Genomic DNA, 27,630 nt, shown 5'->3' with positions numbered 1-27,630 from the left:
GCCCTGGACGGTGGATGTGCAAACGCATACGGACCAGTTGATGGAAGTTGCTTTGGAAGCTGACACCGCGAGCGCAACCGCAGGCCTACACGAAGCGTTGGTGGACGAAAGATTTGACAAGGCTGCGGCGGCGCGCCGGATGCGAGCAACCAAATCTAGAAATGCGCGCCAAGGAAGCGTCCAAGGAGTATCAAGACGCCATTAGGAAACAGAAACCAGGACACTGGGAGGACTTCCTGGCCGCGGACACCAATATCTGGAAGACAGCTAGGTACCTGCGGCCAAGTGTGGACACCATGGGCGACAAAGTGCCACCGCTACGCAGGGTTCTTGGCAATACAATACAATATGACTAGCTTCCATATGAGGTAATACAATATGGACCTTATGGCAATACAATAATATTACGAGGGGGTCCATATTGCCAATATCATACCGTATGTACTATTAGCAACACTGGAGATGGATTCTTCCTGATTGGCTTCTGGGGATTAGCTTTGTGCAAAAGCGGCGGCTCTGTCAGGTTGTAGAACAATTCGAGGCCGTCCTGACCGCTAGGTGCGAGAGAAGTATAAGCATCGCGAAGAAGCTCCCAGATCCCATTGAGAGCGTGATTGCACTATCTGCAATATGGCACGATTCAGCCACCACTGCGACGCTGTACAACTCCGGGAGGTCTGAGGGGACTTCGTGCTTGCACAAAACCACCATGCAGGCTAGAATGACAACTCAGCAAGAGGACAAGATCTACCTCACAGCGACTGACCTACCCTTTGTCACGTTGATACATCATGACCTGCGCGAGTTAGTACTTTCAATGGGGCAACTCAGACTTGTTTTCGACTTTGCGACATTTCTGGCTGGAACAGTGTGTATCAGTCAAGGCGATGATAAGCGCTATGAGGATTCAAGTTTCGATGCATTGATGATACCTACAGATTCGGACGTGACGGTACACAGGTGTGCTGGATCGGGCGACGCTAAGTTCAGAATTCAACATGGCTGCTGGTTTGTTGATGTTCGAATTAGCCCGATCGGGCAGCCACTGTAGGTAGGTACATGGTGTAAGCCTATGACTTAACCTTGTGATCTTTCCATCTACTGCTTTTTGAATAAGTTATTCCAAAACTGTGTATTGGTAAACCAGCGTTAGACTTCATAATCATCATTTTGTGCAACTCATCGCAGTTTGTCGCGCCCGCATTTGTGCAGAAATGACCGGTCCGACCTGGTGATACAGTCCGTTTTTCCCGATTTCGACAATGCACGGCCCATCAGCCAGCTTTCATAGTGCATGAGAACGAAGCATCCCGTCGCACAACAGGGCTACAACAACCCCAAAATTTACATAGAATGCAACGCCAAATTCTCACAACAGTGTATGCTCTCCTTGGCATGAAGTGTGACTCGATTGTCCATGACCAACTCGAGGTATTATATGTCAGGTTTCCCGCTTGTTCTCCCCCATTCCTTCTCGTTGAATGTCGTGAGGTTTGGTACAAGGGTTAAAGTGGATCACGAGACAGTTTCACGAAGAGAAGGCAAAAACAAAGCGAAGATTGCAGGCAGCAAGTCAAGAATTCACATCAGCTGCGATCCATGGTATCTATTGTATGTAGACTATCTATTAGACAATGCTGACTTGTCAGGTTAGGTCTAACCCACTACGCGTATTATTGGGCATATTCGTCGTTGGGCAGCAATGTCGCAGAACGCCACTTTATCCGCACGAGTATGGACTGACGATTTCTGTCCAGCCATAAATTTACGAGACATCCAGCAGTGCCACAGTACAATCAGGGTAGTATAGTCCTCGCAAGACTCAAAATTGAGAACTGATCGCAAATGGCGGAACCCGCGCAACCGTTGTACCTTGCAGAATTGCTAGATTCAGGGCGATACAGTGATTTGACCATAATCTGTGATGAGCAGCAGTTCAAAGTGCACAAAGCTGTCGTCTGTGCTCAGTCCGACGTTATTGCTAAGCCATTTGAACTTGGCACCGAATATAGTGTAAGCAGAAAGTCCACCAACAAATACTCGTTTTCTGATGGCTGATGGGTACAGGAAACGCAAGTGAACAGTTTCACTGTGAAAGGTTTCCACGCGGATACTGTAAAGCGATTACTTCAGTTTCTATACCGTGGCGAGTATGATACCCCCAGCCTCTCTGCGCACGAAAGTCACGAAATCCACGTCTCGACCGAAGAAGGGAACGACCACCCGGCCAATGACAGCTCAACCTCACTGCAAGCATACCAAACTTTATTACTTCAGCATGTAGATGTTCATGACTGCGGTGATTTTTTTAACGTCCCGAAATTAAGTGGACTGGCGACGTCAAAGATCAAGGCTCTACTTGCAAATCGATGGTCCGTGGAAGTGTTTGTGGCCGTTGCGGAACGAATATCGGACAACACAGCCTGCACGGCGTTTCGCGACATGATGGCCACTGTGGCAGCGGAACATATTGTAGAACTCATACAACATGATCGATTTGACGAACTTGACGTGGTTGGGCCTTTCAGCTGCGGTGTAATCAAGGCGGTGGCAGCAAAACTCGAAGAATCAGAAAATCTTATACGGGGAGCCAAGATTGCATTCGCCACGGCTGACCAGGAAAACGAGCGAAGTCGTCAATGCTTTGCGGTTCTAGAAGAGACGCAGATGTGCCGTCATTGCGGCAAAAGCTTTAACTGCTATGTAGAGGATGAAGGTATCGGTACCATGGTCAGCGATAGGCAGTATGTCTTACGATGTCGCGGTTGTCGGACGAGACACAAAGCCAATATTTTATAAGAAACGGACCTGGTCTCTAGGCCCACACTCCTGGTTTTCTCACATCGACCTGGTGCCGGCGGATATGCGAATCATTACCCAGTTTGTAGGGTCAGAGTGGCAGCTCCTCTTTTCTTGTGCTGCGTCCTATCTGCGTGTAATTTGGAATTTGTTTGTGGGATTAAAAGTTCTAAATTTGACAATATTGAGAAGCTTGACGGCGGTAAATACATCATGACGGGTCAGCGCAGGACTATCCTACCCATGCCAAGGTGACATGTACGTTGTTGGCTCTGACATCACGTTTAAGTCTTGAGAGAAACAGGAATAACAGTTTCTACAAAAAAAAAAAACGCTAGTGCTTCTACCGGTCACGCGTCCGGCCATTTAATGACCGCTGCAGCGTTGGTCACAGGTGTCAGCGTACTGATGGCATCGGTCCTAGTTGCGGAGCCCAGGCTTGGTGCTTTCGGAATTACTGCGAAAGGTGTGCTCCTCTGACTGAGCCTTGGAACACAACGTACACTGACTTGCGCGAACGGCTTTGGGGCGGCTATACACAGCGGCATTGTAATTATAACGTTGCTAGGGGTACTCTCTTCGCCGTCTTTCACTGCGCTGAGGCGGGAGGGGCTGAGGGGCGATCGTAAACGGTGGCCAGGCTAGCATCGCAGCCGCTGGCGGGGAGTTTGCGGGACGATCGAGGACAGCACGTGGAGATGCACGGCGGAGCCATAAAGAGCCTTGTGGTCTCGCAGCGGCGCACATGACAGGGCAAGCGATGGGCAGGCTGTGCCATGGAGTGCGATGCTTGGTAACATTATAAAATTAAGGCCAAATCAAAGAGTTTCCCATGACGGCGCTTCTAGTTATATCGTTGCTTTGGCATGGGCTTACTGATGGCCGTGGCAACTGGTGTGGGCCTGCATGTCGAACACCCATAGCCGCTACAGTAGCTGAAAGCCGACGCTTGCAAGCGCACCACGGTCGTGTAACCCTCATCTTTGTTCCGCTACAGGATGCATCAGCTTTTCTCGTTCTCACCCCTTTCCTGCCGAGCTAGCGTCAATGCCACCCAACACTCTATAATGACCGAGAATGCCACTGTAACCTAGCGTACGCTGCGCCCAACATGAGGTCGACGTGTGGCAGTGGGCCAATGCCGCACAGTTTCTCACAAGACCACGTCTCAGCATCACAACCACCAACTCAGGGCGATCAGCAAACATACATGACCTTTAGTGCACCCTGAAGACTCGCTGTCCGGTGTTGCCTGTTTGTACAAACGCAGTACTTGCCACCCCGGCCACGCTGCCTGCGTTGTCTAATTAGCACCAGGGTATGCAGACAGGGGCGGAAGCTTAGTCATGAAGAGAGCTAGAACAGTCGGCGTGGGGGACATCTTAAGGTGGGGTGGGCGGCAGCAAAACCAGTTTTTGTGGGAAGGTGGCCCTAGCGCTGTCGCTGGTAGGAGTATCTGTCCGTGACAGGTCGGAAAGTTACTGTAGCCAACATGGCGCGAAATTTAAATCTGTACCCAGGGGCTAATGCCGCGGCTGTTGACAACCACAACTGATCCCATTGAAGCGGTGACCCCTGAACTATCAAATGCCCATCAAGCAAAAAGACCGCCAAGCTGTTTTCGATAACCGAGACTGTCGCACGGTTTTCTCTACATACCCCAATTCCGAGCTTCGCAAGCGCAAACAAATCCTCAAAGTCGTGGAAAAGAAACGTTTAACAGTTTGGTTCTCCTACTCCGCCGAATATCTAGCCGAAATCATCCAATATCTGTTGTTAAATGGGGACTTGCCATATCGTCCTTCGCCGCCAGTTATGCCTGCCGGTTCCAAGGGGCCCGACACCGCCGCATTGCTTGTCGCGAGCCCTTTCTCGTTGGGCGACGCCATAAAGAGGTACAGTGTGTTGTCTCCATACTCAAGGCATGCTTCTTACGTCTCAACTTCAGTTTTTACTTGAACGACCAATTCTCAGACCTCACTGCGGTCTCCCACGGCGTGCGATATCCCCTGCATCGAATTGTAGTCTGCCGCCAGTCAGACGTCTTCGCCAAAGCTTGTGAATTCAAACAGCAGCAGGGCGAAGATCTTTCTAAGGCGCAGAATGGCACCTTCAACTTCGATGACGAGATCGATGAGCAATTTTCCGTTGCTACACTGATCCACTACCTTTACAATCAGGATTACTCTCTTGGTGACACACAGGGACAACCCAAGGAAGGAAACGACAATACCATGCTAGTGAATGAGATCCTCGCCCATGTTTGTATCTTCAGAGTTGCAGAGAAATATGGCGTCCGAGATCTACAGCTACTAGCTAGGAAGAAATTCATGACCGCGGCAAGCAGCAACCCCAAGGTAGAATACCTCCTGGAGGCTGTACGTGAGGTTTATAGTTGTCGTTTTCCAAGTCATGACACAAGCATAAGGGGCGCAATCCTAGATATCTTTTGGGAGAAGCAAGATCTGCTAGATAGGGATGACGTTAAGCAGATGCTTCGTGAAGTGATTGACTTGTCAACTGAGCTTCTGCTGGGCTTCCGCGAGAAGAAAAGAGTGCGTTTGTTTGGTACTTAAGTGGTGGTCTCGCGCTTTGACAGCGTGACTGTCAGTGTGAAAGAATGAATTGGTATGCCCTTGATAAAGGGTTTTGTCAATACATGTGCTACATTAGAAGTGCTCCGCACGACACTTTATGATTATTATTTTGCCACAGTATTTGCGCAACTATTTTACTGTGCAATCATCCTAGCCCCCGTCCTCAAGCGGCCTGGCGTCGACTAATACCTGGTCACCCGCGCCGTTTAGCTGCTCGCTATGCTATGCGCCTTCTTTACGGCAGTACTTTTTGCATGTTCCTCCCACGGCAGACACAGTAATGCTGCCTACACTTCTGCGCCCGTTGATCATGCAGATGACGTTAGCTTGTCGAGCTACCTCGAGCCTCGAGCGAGCCGGTACGTGGCTCGGTTGCGCTACGTCTCAGCCCTGCCGTCCGATATTATGGTAACGGTGACAGACTTCTGGAGTTGACACCTGCCTAACAGTCAAACAAGCCGAGTTTTCGCTTCATCGTATCCTCGCGCCCGTCGTCGTTGTATTTATCGCAGAGAAATTACGTAATGCTAGCTTCGAGTCTTCATCAGATATTAAACGAGCTTTTCAAAGCTACATGTGGAGCATTTAACATGACAGCGGAACGATACCATAGAGTCCAAGGCAGATTGCCAGCGAAAGTATGTCGCTAGGCCTCTGTTCCTTAAGCTTGCAAATGAAAGAAAACTTCAATCTGCCAGCCATAACAACAGGCCGTTCAGAATCTGGTGTGATGATTTGCGCGCGTCGAACATACTGCTTGATGCGGATCTGCAAATTGCTGGAGTTACCGATTGGGCGTTCGCGTATACAGCACCGGCATAGTTGCTCCTTGAGCAGCCCGAGTGTTGGCTGGCTGTTATGAAAGAGTGGTCGGATACACACGAAAACTGCTCCTGGACGGATTTAAAGCGTAAAAAACTGTCTTGGTATGAAAGTGAATTCCGAATTGTATAGGCTGCTTAAAAGAACTTTGCTTTTGATGCTCTCTGTTGGGCGAAGCTGGATCCAAAATTCTTTAGCGCTGGAGGATCGCCTGAGGATGCCTGGAGGCAGAGACTGTGCCTGCTCGACGAACGAGTGAGAGAAATTATGGAACCATCTGTCGAGAAGAAGTTGAAAGATTGTGAGATAAGACAATTGGCATGGGAGCCAGATGAGTTGGTTTTCAGATTATCACTAGGAATAGTATGCTGTAGAAGTTTTACCAATCGGACAGCCTCCAACGGCGCCACTATTGGGACGGATAATGACATGCAGCGCTGCGAGGTCCGAAATTCCAACATACTGGCCAGTGGCCACCCAGAGCCAGCCGCACATGCTGGTGAGTCGCCACGTAACATCCCCTTGAGATAGACAGTGCCATGCCGACTGGCAGTGGCTAGTGCACCCGGTTCTTTACGTTATGTGGGCAACAGCGTTGCGTGCTGATCGTGGTCGTCTTCGGACTTGATGCCGGGCTGCTCGAGGAACTGGATCGAGACGGCAGTCGTTACCCGGCCAAGTCTATGGCTGATAGAAACATGTTTTCCCTTAGTCCACAAAGCTCCAGTTTCAAATGCACAACACCGGGATCCCAAGGGCCTTCCGCCAATGCAGTATGCAGAACATAGTCACAATCTATTAAAGTGCCCGCCGTTCGCGGTGAAAAGAATTGAGATTCAAGCGGCAGTTCTACTTTAATTATACATATGGCAACCAGGTCAATAACTCATGGTTGCCCGATATTGCAGAGACCCAGTGTTTGGACGCGTACATGGTCCAGTCCGGCTGCCTTGCCGAGTACTGAACCAAGCTCGTCCGCTCGCCAATGCTGTTATGCTAAATTAGCTTGCCGCATCGGTCCGGCGCCTGGGCTCAACGACAGTGGCATCCTCAGCAGCGACACCGCCCACGTCTTAGGAGCATGTGGCCAAGCGATGAGACACGGCATTTTGAAGTATGATCCTGCAGACAGGAGTGGCGAGAGATGAAATACTCAGTGCAAGCACGCGCTGTCTGTCGTGCCATGCTAGTACTCTCGCATTGCCTTAACTTGTAGCTTAGGAGGCCGGAGATTGGTCACTGTCAGCTACCTCCCTGGCAGGGGTTCGCATCCATGGGTGGTACTTCTGCGACGGGGATCTGTCTGCCTCAGCGTTCATGCTAGGCAGCGCCTCTTTTATGCAGTGTTGCACCGCCAGCAGTGCATCGCATCCCCTGTAGACATTATGCATTGGCTGATGGCCCCTCTGTCTGCGCATCCCATGGCAAGGACGAGCCATGCTGATAATGAGAGTATCGTAATGGCACAGGTCGAGATGGCTGCAGACATGACTCGACCGGAAATGGAAAATCCGTCCATTAGATCCTTGCATCTCGGTCCTGGCGATAAACCGCAGGATACTTTTTTTGGTTTAGTTTACGATGCCTGGTGCAGTGGCTGCATGCGTACAGTTCCTCGCCGCATGCGACATGAGATTGCCAATGGCAAGACCTTCCTCGACCTGTGATTCCACATACGTGGCCCTGGAAACCCAGCTTATCCCGGCCTGCTCCCTTGCGATTTGTTTGGCGCTCTATCAAGCCGCAAACGTCGAACTTGCTCCAATAATCTTCTTTTTCTCCGTCCGGCCGCATCATCAATATTATCCATGTGGAAAGCTTCCCAAAACAGTTCCATAAGGAGAGTTGTGAGAATGTTGCGACATTGTTCTTGCTTCTCTCGATCTGACCCCGCCCATTGCTGAATACGTTGTTCTTTGTACATGGCAGGATGAAAAGCTCTGAGCACGGGCACCCGCCTGCCACAGATCTGCACGTAACCTAGGTCGGGAGCTGGCGGGAACGTTGAACTCAGAAGCCTGACGAGTTCATTCCTAGAGTTGGTCGTAGCGCACTGGCAGGTAAGAACGACAGCCGGACTCAGTTCTTCTACCATCTGCTGGAACACAGCGAAAGACCGCTCCTCGAATGTAGCAACCTCTTGAGGTGTCATCCTGGTTCGCATCTGTGCGGTCAAAAAGACTCGTACATCGAACACCGCCGTGTTTGCGAGATTGCGCCTGCCGTTCGAAGCTTGCTTGAGGAAGCGATCTATTTGTTGCAGTGTGTAGGAAGCAGCAATTCCTTCCGCCAAGGTGGTCGCTTGAAAATACTCCAAGGGTTATAAAAGGACAATGACGACGTCGCGCAAACCTCTTGCTAACGCTTCGGCAAACCGGAATGCTGCTCCTTTCATTCCAAGCGCGATGGCATAGCGCATGAGCGTCTGGATGTGGGCGGGTGCCCATACGCTACCATTGTTTCGAGGTGTGCGTTGCTTGTTGACCATCCGGCTGGACTCTGGACGTATCATATCCCTAGATGCCAGCCTTTCAGGGCACGGGGCAGGAATCGATGTTGAACCACGTCGTATCTGTTGGGACAATAGATGAAGAACATCTACTTACTAGGGGAAGCTCGTACGAGCAAGCGTGAAGGTTTTACGGTCATTTAATATCGCCACCGTCTGCCTTCGATACGCATGCGGAAAGAGAAGCCGGCTGTGATCCTTGCCATTTCCGCAAGCGGCGGACGGATTGCGCAGAGCACTCTTGATGATTGCGAAGCTAGTCTTTCATCTGAAAGGAACAGTGTATATGTACCGCACGAGGCTGCCCTTTGAGCGACCAGTGAATGTTCAACCTTAATAAAAAAACTAATCGAAAAAAATAAACCAAAAAATAAACCAAAAAAACAGGCGAAAAACCTAACCAGAAAAACCAACCAGAAAAATAAACCAAAAAAACAGGCGAAAAACCTAACCAAAAAAACCGACCAGAAAAATCAACCAAAAGATAAACCAAAGAGCCCCCCCCCCCCCCAAAAAAAAACAACCAAAAAAATTCAACCACAAAAATCAGCCAATTAGCCCGAAAGAAGTCAATAGAAGACAACTCGACAGAAAATTCACAAAAATTCACTAAAAGGTGACCAAAACAGTCACCGAAATATTCACTGGAAGTTTAACCTGATAAATAGACAGGAAAACAAACCGAAAAATTTTCTTACTGAAAGAGTTAACTGAAAGAGTTCCCCATAGAACCTAGATCAGCCAACAGCTAGGAACAACCGAGAGCAACCAGAGCAATAAACTGAGAAGAGGCTCGATACAAGATCGAATCAACCGGACACAATCGCAAGCATGACAGTCAAGAAGTCAACAACAATGCAGGACATCCAGGATATGGACAATCCGGAACGCCTGCGCTATTTTCAGGTTATCGATGATCTTCGCGGATTTGGTATCAATGAGGATCTGCCGCTTCCACAAGTAAGAACTCGCTCCACTTAACCGACCGTGACGGGATTCTAATAAATTCCATAGATTGTCGTGGTAGGGGACCAGTCCAGTGGCAAGTCTTCTCTTCTGGAAGGAATCACTGGTCTCTCTTTCCCAATTGCGTCGGACCTCTGCACTCGCTTTGCCACACAAATTGTGCTGCGGCGGATCCCAGGAGAAAAAACGACAGTGAAAGCGACTATCGTTCCGGGTCCATCAAGTCTTGATGACGGTGAACAGAAAGCCCGATTGCTCGAATTCGACATCGAAATGGATGCAGATGCGCTTAGTGGGTCTAAGTTCGCCTGGATCCTCGACGAGGTGTGTAAGGACCTTAACGCTGAGTTCACGCAGCTATGCTAATTATGTACTCAGGCGGCGGAGTACATGGGCCTGCCAAATTCGGACGACCAGGACCTTGAAAATTTAAACAAGCGCTTTTCGGACGACATTTTGCGAATCGAAATCTCTGGGCCTGACCAACATCACCTGAGCGTGGTTGATGTGCCAGGACTTTTCCACAGTACGTACCTTCATAAACTGACAAATGCGTGTTTGCTAACAAACTAGATCCCACAAAGTATCAGACGCGCGAGGACCTGGACATAATTCGAGGTCTTATCGAGAACTATACGACAGATGCTCGCACCATCATTCTGTGAGTGGCAGTCATGTGATACAAGACTTCGACTAACTTTTTGTGAAGGGCGGTGATGGACGCGCGAAACAATTTGGCCAATCAAGAAGTCTTCAAAATGGCACGCGCCGCCGATCCTGCAGGTATCCGTACAGTCGGCATTATAACGAAGTGCGATGCACTTCAGCCAGGCGACGAACACGGAGTATGTACTTTGGCAACGCCGTGTGGCCGTGACTAACAGCGTAGGTCCTCCGAATTGCGCAAAACGCCGTGGAGCAGCTTCAACATGGGTGGTTCGTCATCCGAAATAGGTCTACAAAAGAGATACAGGAGGGTGTGACCATCGCCCAACGCCACGAGAACGAGCGAAGATTCTTCCAAGGAACGCCGTGGAATGAATTGCCGAGGGATCGGATTGGTGTCAAAGCTTTGAAGCCTTTCCTCGGTCAACTTCTGTATGAACACATTCGTCGAGAGTTCCCTGCTCTGGTCCACGAGATCGAAACGCTGTACAGAGAAACTCAGAGGAAAATAGAAGCGCTGGGCAGCTCTCGACAGACTGCCACGGAGCAGCGTCAGTATTTGACGCGAATGGCCAATCGTTATCAGCGCAATGTGGAAGACGCACTGAAAGGCAATTATTCAGTCGAACTGACGGCCCGGAGTCAACTTAAGCTCCGCATGCATCTTCGCAATTTGGCGGACGAATTTGAGAAAGAGATTCGAACGAAAGGCCACAAGATGCCATTTCAAGCGGCAGATGGCTCCACTGATAACGACTTGCTCCAGCAAGGCGGCGGCAAAAAAGATGAGCAAACCACCCATGATTCAGACATCATGATATGGATTCGGCAGCAGTACAGAGAGGCGCGTGGTGCGGAGCTGCCTGGCACGGTCAACCCAGCGTTGTTGGTCCGCCTGTTTCAGTATCAATCGAGCGACTGGGGACAGATATCTCGCAAATATCTTGAGCGTAGCTTGGATTTCATCACGGAGTACACCAAATTGGAATGTCGCCGCATCGAGGAAGACGATACGATTCGCGCATCTTTAGAATCTCTCGTACTCTCACGCCTCACCGAAGCAAACACGGCAGCGCAGGAACGGCTTAAGGTACTGCTAGAGGACGAGCAAGGTGGCGTTTTGCAGACCGTGAATCATTATTTTGCCGAGACCCTCGATAAAATTCGCAAAGACCGTCTTACTGCTCGAATTCAAGGCATCAGTCTTCAGGACGAATGGGCGCACGCTCATGACTCTGCGCGCCTGACTGAAATACTGCACATAAGCAACGAGGATCAAGCTATCATTGATCTTCATGACGTTCTGAAGACGTACTACAAAGTGGCGATGAAACGGTTTGCAGATTATGTGGTCATTAACGTGGTTGAAAGACTGTTGAGCGAGAAAGACGCTCTCAAATTCTTCTCACCAGAATATGTCGGTGGCTTATCTGACTCCGAACTGGCGGAGATTGCCGCGGAAAGCTACTCCACATCGACTGTCAGGGTCGATCTCAAGCACCGTTGCGAGCGTTATCGCGAAGCACTTGAGAAGGCCAAGAGTATTTGAAGAGATGCAGGCTGAGTGTTCCCCGGGATAGGTTTTGCTCCCTCGTGGTTTTCCTACTCTGTAACGTAAATGCGGGGGTCAGTTGCCAGTTATATGTAGCTTGGCTTTATAGAAGAGACTATAATACTTTCTGGGTCCATTATGTGGCTAGCTACATGAATGGGCGATGCTTTTTTTATCCGCACATCCCAGTGGTTGATATACATGCCCAGTTTTCGTATTCATCTGTAGTGCTATCGGGTTGCAGCGAAGTTGATTTTTTTTTCGCATTTTAAAAAGGAAAGTTGCTTCTGACCGAGCCAAAAGCGGTTAACATCGCATGCCACCGTTTATTCTGGATCTCTCATCCATATTGGTTCCGCGAAGATTTCGCTACATCTACCTTACAGCACCTTGAGCCAGTCTCAAAGGGAAACCCATCTCATGGAAGCGCGAGGTGTATAGCGGAGATAGGTATGAATGATAGAGACATGTCGATGCTATGTTTTTTGGAAGCTATGGCTTGCCGACTTCGTACCAGCCACTCGCCTTGGCAGCGCCACTCGCCGCCATCTTTGAGACCGAGGGCGGCTGTACCCGGCAAGTCGATCACAACACAGCACCCGTGCCAACGATGAAGGAGCTGAGTGTTAACCGCGGCGTGATGAAATGCGAGATCAGCAACGGCGCGAGCCCCACGGGACAAATCAAACATAGAGACGACTTATACACACACGGACGGGCGCAGTCTTCTTTTTTAAAAGGGGAGGGGGTGTTCGGGCTGCTCTAGATTCGAACCTCAATATGCACTCTGGTGTAAATATATATATAGCTATAAGAATGATACCAAGTCGACGAATCGTCAAATGTCCCTCTTACAGCGACAATATTTCAACTGTTCCTGCATGGGAGGGGATTAGAACATGCCAACCTAACGACCTTCAAAGGTGTGTGTTGGACAAGGGGGAAGCGTACACCCCCTGTGACCTGGAAAGCTACCAGCAGGGTGCGAGATGATTGCACAATATGCTGAAGATGCGCGGTGAGTGAGAAATGGAGCCGCAAGACCTCAACCTCGGACGTTCTGGGCATGGCGAGGCCCTTTGTGTTCCTGACGCTACTTCTCCCCGTTTTGACAATCCTCGTCAGAGAAGGTGTAGACAAAGGTGACGGACCTGCGATGCCCCACCGTCTCGGTTGCAAGGACGACAAATTGCTGCGAGAAATTGTGAGGAAAGGGAAAACTACATGTAGCCATGCACGCCACGCGAAGACATTGTTTGCATCGACGGTGGAGGGTACCAATGCACTCGGAGCACCGCGAGGAGATATCTGGAGCTGACTAGTGCTCCTCTATAGGGGATATGAGGAGGATGCTGGTACGTCTGGTACTGGAGACTAAACCTTCAATTGACCGAAAGAGTCATTAGACGTGAGCAAAAGCTATTGTCGCTGCTTCAGCACACGCCACGCAACCATTGCCTGGGACGGCTTGCCTCGGCCCCGGGACGGTATGACCACCGGTCAACAAGGGTGCGACGCTTGGTGAGGCCGCGGTCAAAGCCAGGTGTCTCTGCGCTATCTACCGGGCACCCAGACATGTCAAGCACTTCAGTGGAACTAACCCATATCGCCAACAATCTGCTTTGTTGACTTCTTTGTGGCCCTGCGTTCTCTCCAAATTATTGACTCGACTTTAAGTGCCGAAGGAGAGATGTTCATTTTGTGTAGTTTCACATGTCGGGTTCCCGAAAGCCATAGTTATAAACATTTCTTTCGTAGTTTCTATTATTTACAGGAAAGGCAATAAAATTTGCCTATCATTTCTTAGTCTTATAATCGTGCATTAATGGTAGTACAGAACATCATTATAATTCTTTGGTAGATTATAGTAACACCAATTCGGTTCTATATATGTTTTTCATATTACACGGAGGACGTTATTTTCTGTTTCTTGAATCTTAGACACCATGCGCTCCCACCAGGGTTGCCTCTCGGCAATAGCTTTAGGTAATTTCATGCTTGGCGCAGGTACTGGGACTTCGTGGTCCTTCCAACTCTGAATACGTCTCAGAGTTTGATAAAGTGACGGCACGCTCTGGCGCAAGAACACGATTAGTAACTAGCATTGAATGGGGCCTCTTTTCGCTCATCAAGTTTAGAACTTACACTGCGCACAGGTGTTTTGAGAACTTGCCGAAACCAAATCTCCGCGACTTGGGTGTGCTTTTCTTCAGTGGCCAATAGTCCAAGAAAGAAGACCGGTAGCAGCGGGGCTTGAGCCGTGAAAACAGGACCTGAGGTTGGCATGATAGAAACACACTTGGCCAACTCGGCTATGTTGGCAACGACTTGGCGGTCGTTTCGCGGTAGTCTAAGAAGATGTCAGCGTGGCTTGAGGCAGACGATAGACACAAGATACCTAAAAAGGCGACACTGTAAATAGATCATTCCAGCTAGTCTCCACGTTTCTGCCGTCACCTCCGTCATCTGTTTCGCCTCTTTGATGACGTAATTCTCGTCCGTCAGACGAATCCATTCAATCGGTTGAGGTTTGCTGTTAGCAGCCTCCCAGCTATCATATTCACCACTCCATTGATGCATTTCCATAAGATGGTCGTAGAGCGCCTCAGCAGTTACAGGCACAATAGGCGTTTCGGCGTCTTGTAGCATGCGAGTGGAACAGAGAGTCACCTGGCTAAAGATGTGAAGAAGCCGTCTCGAAAAACCGCACCCACCGTGGATTTCATACAGGTCCGCTTCGGATCCATGTAAAAGAAAACCGAATCTGGATGTCTCGGCAATGGGATCGAAAGTCGCGAGAGGCGAGACGGACATCATTGTCTGAGCCAAAACGACAGCTCCCCCGACGATGACTGACTGAGATGTGCGTAAGGCAGAGACCTGGGTGGCATCCGACTTCTTGCAGTAAAAGCGAGATTCTGGGTCCTCCGTGGATTGCAGCACACGCTCTGCCTGTCTGAATCCCGTCAGCCAGCGAGCGGTGTAGCGATCTTGGACTCTCCGTTCCGTGAGAACCACATCTTGCATAGAAAGCAATAACGCTAATGTCATTAGCTCGCTTGATTCGTTGATGCCCAGGTTGCGCTGATCCTGAAGCAGCTTGCTGAGTCGGGCTTCGGCGCTGACAAATCTTTCGTTGACGAGAAGCCGTATAGATTTATTTGGTATATAGTCATCAACGTATATACCAGCGAGGGACTGCATGGCGGCTATAACACTGGGTATGCGCTGCTCACTGGCGAAGTGCAACCAGGGGTTTGTCTTGGTCAGCACGCTTCTTCCTGGACACCAATTATGTATGTCTGTGACCAAAGGTTAGCACAAACTTGCGGTGAGTTGCGGCGAAGGCGGAACATGCAAAAACCTAACAGCAATCTGCCCCTGATATCCATCAAAGTATCAAGTCCATAGTGTGATGAGGAGAGTTGTGGGGTCTCAGGGACGTATCTGGAACAAGACGATTGGAAGCTTCTTTTCCGCCTCGAGAGATGTGCGCCGTTCTGCGGCGGTGCCTGGGCGGATGATGCTTTATAGAACGAGTGAGTACCCGTGGAGGCTGGTAACGCAGAGCCTTGACGCTGCGGCGACTGCTCAAAAGGTTGATCCGTTATTTGTGCAGCAGCAACGGATGGAGGCGATATAGTGGTTGGCAACCGCGAGGGCCAGCTGAATTTTACATAGCCATTCACTTTGCCGTCCGGTGGCCGAGTAAACATCGGCTCAGAAGGATGGTCTTCGAATAAGTCAGAACATCCGTAGAATGGACTGACATACTTGGCATGACACTTTTGGCGGCGCTGCTCTTCTGCTGCCGGGACTAGCAATGCTTGGGCACGACGATGCGTTCGCTTTGTTGTTGGAAAATGCTGTGACTTCATGATAGGTTCTGCAAGCAGAGGATGTGGTTGTGGAATGGATGCTGGCAGAGACTGTAGTGGCGGCTGTTGCGCTTTGGCAGCAGGTATAGCAACAGGGGCTGATCTGGGGCTCCTATCGGGTGTAGGAATGCCTAGCTTTGGAAAACCTAGCTCCATGTTGCTGCTCCAGCTGTTGGGGAAAGTACTAGCTGGATCTCCCTGAAATATGGGTGAGTCGAGCGCAATTGCATAGACGGGCTCAGACTTGACTGTCTGGGTAGAAGCGCATGAGGCCGAGATGATGTCGTTGTAGTGAGTCATGGCATGTTGCGGCGAATAAAAAGAGCCGTCGACGTGTTGCATGTTGTATTCGCTAGGGTGCTCGTTGAAGTCAGGGAAGGGGGCAAGGCGGCGCATCATGTGTTCGCCCTGCGGCATAGTTCGGCCGGACATCGCCGCAGAGATGGGCCGAGACGTAGTAGTCTGGAGGACGGTGCGAGGTGCCTCGCCCATTTCGGCTTTGAAGGAGCTGTTGTCCGGGCGGAGGCTGCGACGGGCAAAATCGGACTGTTGAGAAGAGTCATAGTCTGCTCGACGATCCAGAGGATGTTTGTTTCCGTCGTGACTTTCAGTGTGGCGTTTCGGGGCGTCTGGACGTGTAAATGATATGCCACATCCGACATGCGTATAAGTGCGAGGGCGCTTGGTCGAGTGGACGTTGGCATGTCTTTTGAGATCTTGTTGACGCGTGAAGTACTATTGTTTTAGGATTCTTTAGCAGGAACAGCGACCGGGTCGTTGCAGATTGCTGAGGGGCTCACTTTCTTGCAGATGTCACACTCGAAGGGAGTAGTGGCAGGCATTTGGTTGACAAGCGCCATGGCGAATGATAAAGGTGACGCAAAGGAAAGAGACTGGTAAATGGACGCGAAGGTGAAGAAAAGACGAGTGCCGGAGCAGGCAGCTGACCAGTGATTGATGAATGTCGGGGGGAAGGGGTACAGTAAATATGTGTCAGAGGGCAAGGACAAGAGGTGAGGCTTGTTCTCGATCAAACAAGCTGTCACCGCGAAGAAAGAGCAGACCTGATTTGGAGCGTAGCAGATAACTCGTAAGTAATCAGCATGGGTTCAACCACCATGAGCACGTAGTCGATTGGACGTAGGGGGGTTTGCTGCGAAAGCAGGGTTGTTTTTATAATTAGTTTGACTACAGCCACTCCGGCAAGGGTTTGCCGTGGCACCTCAATCTGCACTAGAAGACAGCAAGCCGTACAGTCCGGGGAGAGACTTCTAGTAGGGGTGTGCTAGGCCCTCCTCGCCTCGAAAAACTGCCAGCAGTCCGCTAGAATGGGACGGGGCAAGTACATCTCCCACAGCTAGAACCGAAACGCTAACGTCACCATGGCAGGCTGACCTAGTATCCCCGGTCCCGCAAGAAGCTGCAGACACTCAGTGAGCGATGCGCCATCAACTACGTGTCTGAACCTAGACAATGTGAGACCCAGTACGCCACAGTTCCTGCAAAGAATTGTGTGGGCGGGTCTCGAGCGAAAACAGGGAAAGGCTCGGCTGATCCAGTAGCGACGAATTACATGCCTAACTCCTGGGCTTGCTATTCAGTGGTATGGGTCCGTCACGAGCAAGATTGAAAGGGTTATTGGGATTGATCTATGTTGGCTCTTTCGGAAAACATGCTTCCGAATTTCCGTTAAGATATAAGGAAAGGGACAAAAACGCTGCTTGGTCAATTGCCAGGCGGATTATTCTTTTTGGCGCTCACAGAGTAACTTTTGGAAGTTAGTTGATGCGGCATTACACCCATATCTGAAGACTGACCAGTTGTAGAGAGCAGTCTGTTTGTTTTCCGTTACTTCTTTGCGCATCATGGTGGCATGTATCCGAAACACGTTGGGGTCCCAAGCCAGGTCTTGTGCCACCTTAGCTACACGACAGTCGATACTGTCAAGAAAGGGAGCAGCAGGAACATCGAACATCTGGCTTGTAACGTCTTGAAAATGAATCTTCATCATTCTTTCCATCCTCGCGCAGATGTTCACTTCGCATCCCCGTCGTTCTAGCGTTTTCGCACGGTGCTGTTCAAAACTCGGCCACCACTCCAACAGCTTTGTTGTTTCTGAAGACAGGGCAAGTTCTCTGTGAATCATAAGACCGCCTGGTTTGATCACTTGGAATAAATACTGGTAGAAAGCAGTATAATCAGAGATGCATCCTTCCAATTCTCGCACGTGAACGAGATCGTACTCGTCCCTCTTTAGGTCTTTTACCCCACTTTCGATATTGTCTAACATCACGGTCAAGTTTGCGGGGTCATCTTGACGGAATGGAGATGATTCGTATATACCCAGTACCTTCATTCGTGGGTATTTTCGAGCCATGGTGCTGCAATTATGTTAGCCGGCACACCCTGTGGAGGGGGGATGTCACCGACATTGCCCATGTGCTATTGCCCATGCCTAAATCAAGAGCTTTGCAAAAGTGTGGCAAGTCGCGTCCGTCGTGCTCGGGGATTGGATACTGATATCTGCGAAAGTTTAGTAGCAATTCAGCAAATGGAGTTCGACACTAACATAGCCTCGGAAGCCTTTATCCATCTTTCCTCTACGGGCTGAGGCTCGGAACCCCCCACGCTCTCGAACTTTTGACCGAAGAATGTAAACTCCGTCACCTCGGCGGTGGTAGTGCTAATCTGCGATGAAGCATACGCTGAATCAGGGTGGACGCGTCCTATGTCATGAGTTGTGCTTTCCATAGTGCCAAAAATGCCGGCGATGGTGGCGTAGTTATTGTCGCTGGGTTCATCATTGTCGCAAGCGTCGCCGTCGAAGACTATCCTGCTCTGCAATTGTGGTATTAGCTTTTCTTGTTTCAGGATGCAAATGCCAAGGTATCGTACCAGCCACCTTTGGACAGCCGTATGACTGCCATCACTCTGGCCATCGCCATTGTTGTCAGTAATGCCATCCTTGCCGTGCTGGCTAAGTTCTTCATCGCTAAGGTGGCGAATCCCTCTAGCACGTCGCGCAACGGCGTTGCTGCGACAGGAGTCCGCTTGCTGTCGTTGTCAATATTAGCATTGTACGCTTTTGATAAGTTCTCCAAGGTCAAATGAATCATACCGTAGATTGTGCAATACAGTAGTCGCTATAGCTTCGTTTCATGTTGGTGATGCTGTTGAGCTGGCGAATTGGCGAAGGTATGGACTGGCGCGGATGGCAGGACGGAAGTGAAAAATATAAAACGCAAAGCCCATCGCTTTCAGTCTAAGCTAGCTGGCTTTCCGTTCGTGCAGAATAGACGAGTGCTAGGCATTCTATGGCGGAATGACAGTAGCCGCGGCTACCACAAATAGTTAATGAGTGTTGACCTCGGCCATCCCGGCCAGGCCGTGCGGTAGATCGAGCATCGCGTTGAACCGACGCTAACTAGCCACATTGAGCTGCCCCAGAGGAGGCGGGAACATCTCCTGCCACTAGTTGCACAAATACTGATGAATTACCAGATTCGAACTTGGGGTTCAGCCACCATCAGCTCCCATGCCATGTGGGTGGACCTGCATCTTGTTAGATTGGCCACGGGCTGCACGATGATTTGACGCTAAAATATGTGGATATGTAGGATGTTTGGTAAACGCCAGGGTGAAACGTAATTGGCGCTAAAAACGACGAGAGGTTGGGTGGCGTCGGAGTGTGGCGGAGCACCTGGGGCGTAGTGTTGTCAAACGACGCCCCGACCGAAAGATCCCACAGGAGAGACTTCTCAAGCAATAATAAATGACCAGATTTGGCTGAATTATTGCTACGTAGACCCTGTCCTAATTTAACTGCACTCCCGAGTATCCAACACCGAGACTGAGTATGACGCTAGGCTTTTTCGGGACCACGGCTGCGAAAGTGGAGACGTGGAAATGACCGGCTTGAATGTTTTCAAGCATCAGGACATGAAAACTCAGGGGAACAGATGGATAGACAGCTCGCCTCATCTGACGCAACGGCCTTCAATTCTACTCGCGGTCCTCGCCTGTAGTGATAATGAGGATTGGTGCGTGTATAGCTTTTGAGATCGTAGCCGCGTTTTGCTACTGAAGCACAGTGCTAGTATGTGCTACGTGTGAACAGGGGCGCCCCACTATTAGCGGGGAGGATTTCTGGCGAAGGACTCTTTTAGCACACACAGATAACTTGGTCCTCGATATAGAGAGGCAACATGAGTCATCAATCCGTCAAGGGATTCGAAATATTGAATCCAAGCCTCTACCAAGCTGGGCGAACGCTCTCGATACGAGAGCCCCCACCCGATTCGGCCGATGGAAAACCCCCACCACCGCTGCCCAGACGTTTGAGGTCCCTGCTTTTGGCCTGTGAGGAGCACATCAACTTCGTAGAGAAATTCTTCCTTTTAATAACAGCCGCATCCTTCACTCCATTGACTCGCAAGGAAGAATTTGTCGAAAGTTTTGTCGGCGGATGGACGGACGAAGTGCTGCAACGGCTGCAACAGCTCTCGCAGAATGTGGACGCCTGCGAGCCGTCACAGCCCGAGCTACAGAGCTTCCCACTAGCCTTCATGACAAAATTCGTGTCTTTCGTGGTAGACAAAGCCGTTTTAGCTGGCTTCGAAAAGCCAACCGAGGCTGATAAATGTCTGAAACCATTTCTGCAGAAATGGGAAAAGTCCGGAAAGTCCGCTGGCACGAGCTCCATCTCGGACCTCAACACTGTTGAGAAGCGAAGGAGATCCTCCAGAAAGCTTTTTCAATGTACATCAGCATGCGCTGACTTTCTGGGAAGTTCTGCGCATGCAATCCCATTATTCAGTGGGAGTTTCACACAATTTTGGTGCCACTGTTACTGACTCTCTTCATAGATGACGGCTGGTATACGGAAAATGACATTGAAGCCATCAAACAAAAGTTGGGATCGAAGCCAGCTACATGTCGACTACACAACCATGCCATCTACAAACTGCTAGATCCTAACAATCTGACACCCATGCTACTTTGGCCAATGCTTTGGCCTCTGTGTGACACCTTTGAGCTGTACCCAGTGGTCGGGGGCACAGAAAGACAGAAGAGATTGAGAGAGCTGCATCAAAATGCAACGGCGGAGATTCAGGCAATGAAACCAACAGCAGATAATCCAACAGGGAAGAATGAGGACCACCCTGAAGGCCGAAACTACGTCGACTGTGCAATCTTCACGACAGAGGCTATAGAGTATCTAGTACGTGGTCCAAATAGCCGAGTGAAGCAGGAGCTAACCATGAGCAGGGATCAGGGGTGGCGACAGCGCAATCGCCGTTCGACTTATTCGGCAGCACAATTGATATGAAACGAGGCGACCCCAGCTTATTGAACTTAATTGGGCAAGATATGGGACACCTCCCGGATGACCTTGATCTGCCGGGCCTTGCCTTGTCATACTCTTCTGGACCGGTGGAAGTGAAGGTTTCAAAACTCAGTAATGCAACACTGTGGCCAAGGAACAAAGGGCTTAGATTTCGTGGGAAATTGACGAACTGCAATGAGCATAATATGTGGTTGAGCGTACAGTTCTTCAAGTCATGTCAAGAAATTTGCCAGGACCTCGCGAGAAAGGGACCCTCTACATAGTTCAGCTACCAATCCGTATTCTCATAGAGCACGAATACATCTAAATGAGGGTTTGCGCCCTTTCCACTACCGTTACTGGTACCCCTGTCGACGGCGTTGTCTAAGCAATCGTCAGCTTCTGGACACTAAGCGGCAAATTTCAGTCGTTGGTACGTTGATGATTCCCGGGCATGGCTGATTTACTTGCTGAGCACGGCGTGTTCAGGGACAAGCAGTTGAGCGTTCAAAGTTTGGATCTCGACCAGGAATTCGTCCTGTGTCCAGGGTTAGCGTTCAAGAGCTACACGCCGTTGCAGCTCCGATAGCGGTGACGGCGATGTAATACATAATCGTCTCAACATGGCTGTAAAGACGCACAAATCGAGGCTGGCAATGATCCGTGGCATGCTCTCGATGAATCTTTAGATGTACCCTGCAGTGCAACTATCAAATAATCACCGTCAGACCCAGCTGAATACTGATCTGGGCTTGACCTGGAAGTTGGAAGGGCCGCCGCAGGACAAACTGTCGCTTTCGGATCCATCACTGGAACAATAGCCGGTAGAATCAGCTGCGCGGTGTGAAGGGGTCGGGGCGGGGCGGCGGCAACGCTACAGTGATATCTAATCATGTCTAGTCAGGTCAAATCATGCCCGTTTGCCTTGGCGATCAGAAATGAGTTCAGCCATTAGAGTCCACTTCGACGGAGCTAGTATGACTTCCCAGGCATTCTGGAGGAGGAGGGTGGCTGCAATAAGGAAACCTGGTAGCTGGGGTATAACGGATTTGCTGTGCCAGGCAGCATTTGGTAATCCACTATCCTGTAATTGGCGATTCGGCTGGAGTAGCGGGTACGCTGACATGCTATGTAGCTTCCTATGTAGCGAAACGTGGAGCTGAACGTAGAGCTCTATGTTCAGATCTACGTTCAGCTCAACATGGAACTCAACGTAGAATTGAACACGTCAATTCGTGACGCCACCTCTGTGTCTCGCTTTGTGAGGAGGTGTGGGCCCCCCTCACTAGTGTAATTCCTGGAGCAAGTCGTGGAGCTAAGCGCAAAGCTCAACGTGGCGCTCAACGTGGCGCTCAACGTGGCGCTCAACACGTCAATGTGCCACTTATATATTTTGCTTTGTACGCCGTCGCTAGCGCGAAATGTGTAGCAAAACGTAGAGCTCAACGTGGAGCTTATAGTGGAGTTCAGTATGTGGCTGAGCACATGAATTCGTCAGGCCACTTTACTCGTTATGCTTTGTCAGGAGGCAGGGTCCCGCCTCTCGAGCGAAATGTTTAGCAAAACGCGGAGCTCAACGTGTAACTCAACGTGTAGCTCAACGTTGAGGGCGACGCATCGTGAGAGCTCGCGGCAGATCAGAACCGACCAAATATACACATCATGATTCACGAGATCGCTACTTACGATCCATCATTCTTCGCCGCCCGCGATCCTGCGCATGTTCTGGCCGTGGAAATCCGAAAGACTAAGGCTAAATTGCAGGCGCTCGAGGAAATGCACGCAAACGCCATGGTCCTTCAAAAGTCTCTAACTGAAGCTTCCGACCGAAAAAATGGAATCCAGAGCAGCTGTTTTGGGGAAACTGGTCAATGAGTCGGCAGGTCCTGCCTTCGTGCAAGAATTGAAGAAGCTGGATTTTGATCAACTTTGTTTTTGGGCCAAAGGATACGACATGCAACGCGTTGGAAAACGACTCCGGGCCGATTGTCTGCAGATTTTCATGTTGACACACGAGGCAATCGTCGATGATAGTGCGCGAAAGTTCGTAACTGTAGGTGTCAACAGAGCCGGTGGGAAGTTTCTCGAGATTTTTGACAAAGCAAGAGAAAAGCAAAGCGTTGGCACTGCCGCTGCCGGATACACGCCAGCCTTGTGTAGGCCAGCCTACTTAACGAAAGCCACAATGAATGCGGTGCCGCTGACAGCCATGACATTGGTCTCAAAGGCTGCCGCGGCGACACATCTACACGAAGAGATGATCGCGACGATGGCGAAGGAGAGGTCATGGGCCTGGCCAGACTATTGTAGTAATGCCACGCAATTTGTTTACAAAGATACCTTTGAATGGCGATTCGAGGTGCCCCGAGGCGTAGACCCGCGCACCATCAAGGTTTTGGCAGGGCAGGACGAAGGGCGGGTTGCCCACCACGATACGGTTGAAGTAATAGTGGTGAGAACGGAGCACAATCCAGAGCATAATGTTAATTAGGACTAATAGACTCGCATTCATTCATTGTTTTATTACGCCCGGTGGCTTCCCGCCAATAGGGCTCAACAGCTATGTCTAAGTAGCTGTTTGACTATTTGCCTCATCCATTCCACTGATTCCTGTCGTTCTCCGATCACTTCCACCTCGTCTTTCCATCCCAGCAGCTCGCGTTCCACGTTTCCTAGGTATTGTTGAGGAGTAACTCTCCTGTGAATGGTGAATGCTGATATGCCTCCTTGTAAGGGGTCCATAACATGTAATGTTAGCCGTGGTCGATAATGACTTCATCCATAAATCGTGACAATCCTGGCTACGGGGAAGGCGGCGGCTGCGACAAAAGAATTGGTACCGTGTATAAAGGTGGGATATTCAGGCTTTTGGCCAACGAATAATTGGCATTCACCGCCGCAATTGACAAAGTTAAGAACAGGAAAATACCAGCTCTTGTATCTGCAGGGAAGACGGAAGACGCCAGGAGCAACCATTTACCCTCGAAGAAGCGAGGATCAGTAGTGACGCAGCTGCAGGGCTCGTCGTGGCGGCCTAAACCCAGACACACCACTTCAGTAGATGTCTGTGTGCATTGGCGGTTTCAGGCTACCAATAGTTGCACTCGTTGACCTCCACGTGGAGCTCGGCGTGGAGTTCAGCGTGTAGCTCAACGTTCTATGGTACTGTGCTCTGCTATCATTCCCAGTGCTTACCCAATACCGCACGTTGATTTGCTAGAATCGAGAGTGTGTACGGTGGGATCCCAGCCGCGGAGGAAGATCAACAACTTTAGTGCGGAAACAGGGCCAAATACAAATCCGGCAGCAATAGTAGCCTGATACAAGTCGAGCTTCCGCGAAACGTTTTTAAGTGCTCTCATATGCTCAGGGACTCTTTTACTCACAAGTTCTGGTGACTTAGAAGCTTCAAAGAGCAATCGCCACCTCTGTTCGGGCTGTACAAAGCAAAGAATGCTGAGCATGGTGGGCTGGTCTCATCGTGTCATCAGTGACAACTCTTCTGCCAAGGAAGCAAGTCATTTACCGTGCCCTGATCCCCGCAAACTATCAATCTCGTCTCTGCATGGCTGACATCCGGTATGATCCGAACCCTTGCTTCGAACTGTTTAGCGTAGCCTGTCCAAGTATGTTTATCAGGCGAGACTGATGTGGGCTTTGGAAGTCGGTCTTGGCGTGTGGAACACTGGCCATTCTTTTTTTAATATCAATATTACCTGCGTGGCAGGACTCACTCTTGCCCATATCGATGTTCATCGTTGCGCATCCGTACCCCACGACGTCGAACCTTGCCAGAACACTTCCAAGCGGCTCACTCTTGGTCGAGAAGCCTTGCTCGGAAGATATCGAGGCCGCCATCAGCTGGAACCAGTTTTTTATCAAGAATGCCTTCGATGGCTCCCACTCCAAAGGCTGGTGAAGAAAGTGACTGAGTTTTACATTCAGTACAAGAGCCGGCCTCAGACACGTCTGCCTTTCTACATTGTAAATAGATTGGTCATGGCATCCCTGGCGGAAATAGACTGTCATTATCAATCAGTGTTTCGTTTACACACTAGACACTGGTATCATGCATGGTTGCAGGAGGCCAAGTAGTCACAGAAGCTCTGAAAGAGGCTGGCTAGGTTGGCCGCGACTTGGGGCGTATCAATGCCACAGGTTTGCGTGCGTCCTGGAATTAGCTCGTGTCCAGCACCAAAGGTGTTTGCGTAGATGATGTGATGGACATTTTACGCATCGCGCTTTTCCTGCTCTTGGGAGCGCCTGCTTTTGCGGCCTAGGCAAAAGTGATCCGGTTGTACGCAGAGAGCCGAGCTGTATCCCCGGCCATTCAGTGTCCAAGGTCCGCAATATACCCAATTATCCATTGGCCTTGGCATAAGTTTTCGATGTAATCATTTGCATGAACAGCATTGGTCATGGTCTAGGCCCCGGCGCTAATGCACATGAACCATTGGCTGATCTTCATCACATTTGCAAGCGAACCTGACGTGGCTGCCTTCCCACCTGGAGTGCAAGGCGCAGGCCTTCGGTGGTGTGTCAGCTCTTCGCCTTCCGTTGTCACAGCCAATCGCCCGGGCGACGCAGAGACCGTTCCGCAGCAGTTCATCAGCCTTCACTTGCACCAGCGAGCACTGTACGCGTGCAGCGCCCCTCGTTCGTCCACCCCTTGTTAAACGGGGACAGACAAATATAAGTACCCCAGTCAAACCGTCCGATTCCCTCTCCTCAGCACGTACAAGCGCAAACCGGCTCGAAAATGCTCTCTTCCACCGATACCACCGATTTGTTGGCAGTTTCTGCCTTCCCTTTCGCTCTTTCATTTGCCTACATCGTCCTTGCCTTTGAAGCTGGGCAAAAGAAACGCGGTGTCATAGCAATACCCCTACTAGTCTTGCCCATACCCTTTGTGACTTTACTTGCCATTCACCCAAGCTCCCATCTTTGGTATCGGTTCTGTCTAGTAGTCGTCACGCTCTGCCTCGCCATCCCTCAGGTATTCCCCCAGCAACCGCAGTCGTTTAAGAAACAGTCGCTAACCGATGACAGATTTTGGCCATCTATGTATTGGCAACCCGTTGTCGATACTGGTTTGTCACGGCCGCTGGTCTCCTGGAACTGGTTTGGATTGTGGCTGGATCTGCTTTCTTGCAGACACAAGTTGCGATGGTGCCGCTCATCTTTGGTCATTCGCTGTTCGGCTACGTGGTGGCTGAGCACTACGTCAAGACGGTCCGAAACTCGCGCGACACGACCAATTTGATCAACGCTTTATACGGGGTTTCGTTCTGTTCCTCGGCCGCCGCCGCAATATATGCGTTTGTCATGGTCGTTTTGGCAGGGCTCGGCAGGGCTATCGAATATCCGTGTGTCAATCTATACGCAATGACAGTACTCAAACTTGTACCGGTCATGATCCTCGACCACATCAAAGACCGCATCAAAGAGCCGATTTCACCTGAGAGCCGCAAATCTGTTCAGAACCAGAACGGTCCTTCTCTCAGCCGCTTCTCAGCCGATTCTCTCAGGCCCTCGCGTTTGCAGCACGGCAGGGCTCGAGTGATGCGCATTTTCGATCCAATGAGATGGTTCTAGCACCCTTTCGAGAATTTATTGACGTGACAGGGATTTGTTCAGGGATTCAAGGCCTTCTTCTGTGGGAGCCTGCCAGATGCCGGCGTTGGCAGACCCTTCCAACCTCGTTCAAGGGAAAATTTTACTAGTACGCTATTTGCTCCTTCGTATCAATAAAAGTGCATCCGTTCGGCTCACAAATCAGTGTGACGGACCATACTCTAGTACTCATGGTTCCCCGTAACCTTGGCCATTGAGTCGAGAGTCTCGGGCGGTCAGCCGCAACACATGGCCTAAAGTGTCATCGGACAGAGGCTCGTGGCAGCGTACCCTACGCTCTTTGCAAGCAATCAGCACAAGCCCCGGCGAAGCAGAGACCGTTCCCGTCTAAATCATGCCACCACCATCCCCTGGGCGAGCCCTGTGCGCACGAAGCACCCAGACGGCCTACTTATGCAGTGCACAAAGCAGTGGAACATTGGAGGGGCCTGCTATAGCACGCACATCGAGCCAGCATCACCTCAAAGTACCAGCTCGGAGCTTCAGTGCCTCCCGAAGGTACTTTGCCAGGGGATCCTGGTCGCCACGGCTCGTGTCGCGCCGGATCGCGTCCCCAGAAAAGAGAGAACGTGGTCTAGTCCGCAGTGCAGTCACACCAGGATGAGCGTTGGCCAACCTCGGCGACGGACGCCCAGTCCAGGTAGTTCAGCTAAAGTCACCCTCCCACCCGCCTTTCCGGCGGCGCCATCCTTTCACGGTGGGCTTGTGGGTGTGAGTGGATGCGACGTAGCACCGTCTTAGTGCTGTGGCTGCAGCCTTTTGTTGTTAGGTTGTAGGAGCATCTTTTGCTCATCGCCAAATGCGCGATATGTTTTCCCTCTTTTATGCATCATTTCAGTCTTAGCGGGTACAGCTGTGCATTAATCCGTAGAAGGCTCGAT

General features: G+C 50.4%; 5 protein-coding genes across 5 annotated transcripts; 4 read left to right on the top strand and 1 right to left on the bottom strand.

Annotated features, from left to right (window-relative positions):
- Positions 1-1,845: 1,845 nt before the first annotated feature.
- V2A60_008732 (BTB/POZ domain-containing protein) lies at positions 1,846-2,799 on the top strand (the record flags this gene model as incomplete). The annotated part of the gene is made up of 2 exons (XM_083260004.1): positions 1,846-2,013; positions 2,068-2,799. 2 exons carry the CDS (start codon positions 1,846-1,848, stop codon positions 2,797-2,799), a joined length of 900 nt encoding a protein of 299 aa, XP_083116130.1.
- Positions 2,800-4,614: 1,815 nt separating this feature from the next.
- V2A60_008731 (uncharacterized protein) lies at positions 4,615-5,375 on the top strand (the record flags this gene model as incomplete). The annotated part of the gene is made up of 3 exons (XM_083260003.1): positions 4,615-4,694; positions 4,748-5,177; positions 5,292-5,375. The coding sequence occupies 3 exons, from the start codon at positions 4,615-4,617 to the stop codon at positions 5,373-5,375; spliced, it is 594 nt and encodes a 197-aa protein (XP_083116129.1).
- A 4,183-nt stretch (positions 5,376-9,558) lies between these two features.
- On the top strand, positions 9,559-11,908 carry V2A60_008730 (dynamin family protein; the record flags this gene model as incomplete). The annotated part of the gene is made up of 6 exons (XM_083260002.1): positions 9,559-9,687; positions 9,742-10,017; positions 10,072-10,219; positions 10,267-10,354; positions 10,403-10,538; positions 10,583-11,908. 6 exons carry the CDS (start codon positions 9,559-9,561, stop codon positions 11,906-11,908), a joined length of 2,103 nt encoding a protein of 700 aa, XP_083116128.1.
- A 1,900-nt stretch (positions 11,909-13,808) lies between these two features.
- V2A60_008729 (uncharacterized protein) lies at positions 13,809-18,949 on the bottom strand (the record flags this gene model as incomplete). The annotated part of the gene is made up of 9 exons (XM_083260001.1): positions 13,809-13,985; positions 14,057-14,261; positions 14,355-15,146; positions 15,686-16,524; positions 18,140-18,170; positions 18,220-18,312; positions 18,359-18,627; positions 18,685-18,843; positions 18,908-18,949. 9 exons carry the CDS (start codon positions 18,947-18,949, stop codon positions 13,809-13,811), a joined length of 2,607 nt encoding a protein of 868 aa, XP_083116127.1.
- A 7,332-nt stretch (positions 18,950-26,281) lies between these two features.
- Positions 26,282-26,710, top strand: V2A60_008728 (uncharacterized protein; the record flags this gene model as incomplete). Its single annotated transcript, XM_083260000.1, has 1 exon — positions 26,282-26,710. One exon carries the CDS (start codon positions 26,282-26,284, stop codon positions 26,708-26,710), a length of 429 nt encoding a protein of 142 aa, XP_083116126.1.
- Positions 26,711-27,630: the final 920 nt, after the last annotated feature.

This window comes from Cordyceps javanica, chromosome 6, assembly GCF_051103115.1.
Source record: "Cordyceps javanica chromosome 6, complete sequence".
In the NCBI taxonomy this organism is placed as follows: Eukaryota; Fungi; Ascomycota; class Sordariomycetes; order Hypocreales; family Cordycipitaceae; genus Cordyceps; species Cordyceps javanica.
The sequence above is the reverse complement of the archived record's forward strand: the minus strand, read 5'-3'. Positions and strand labels throughout refer to the sequence as shown.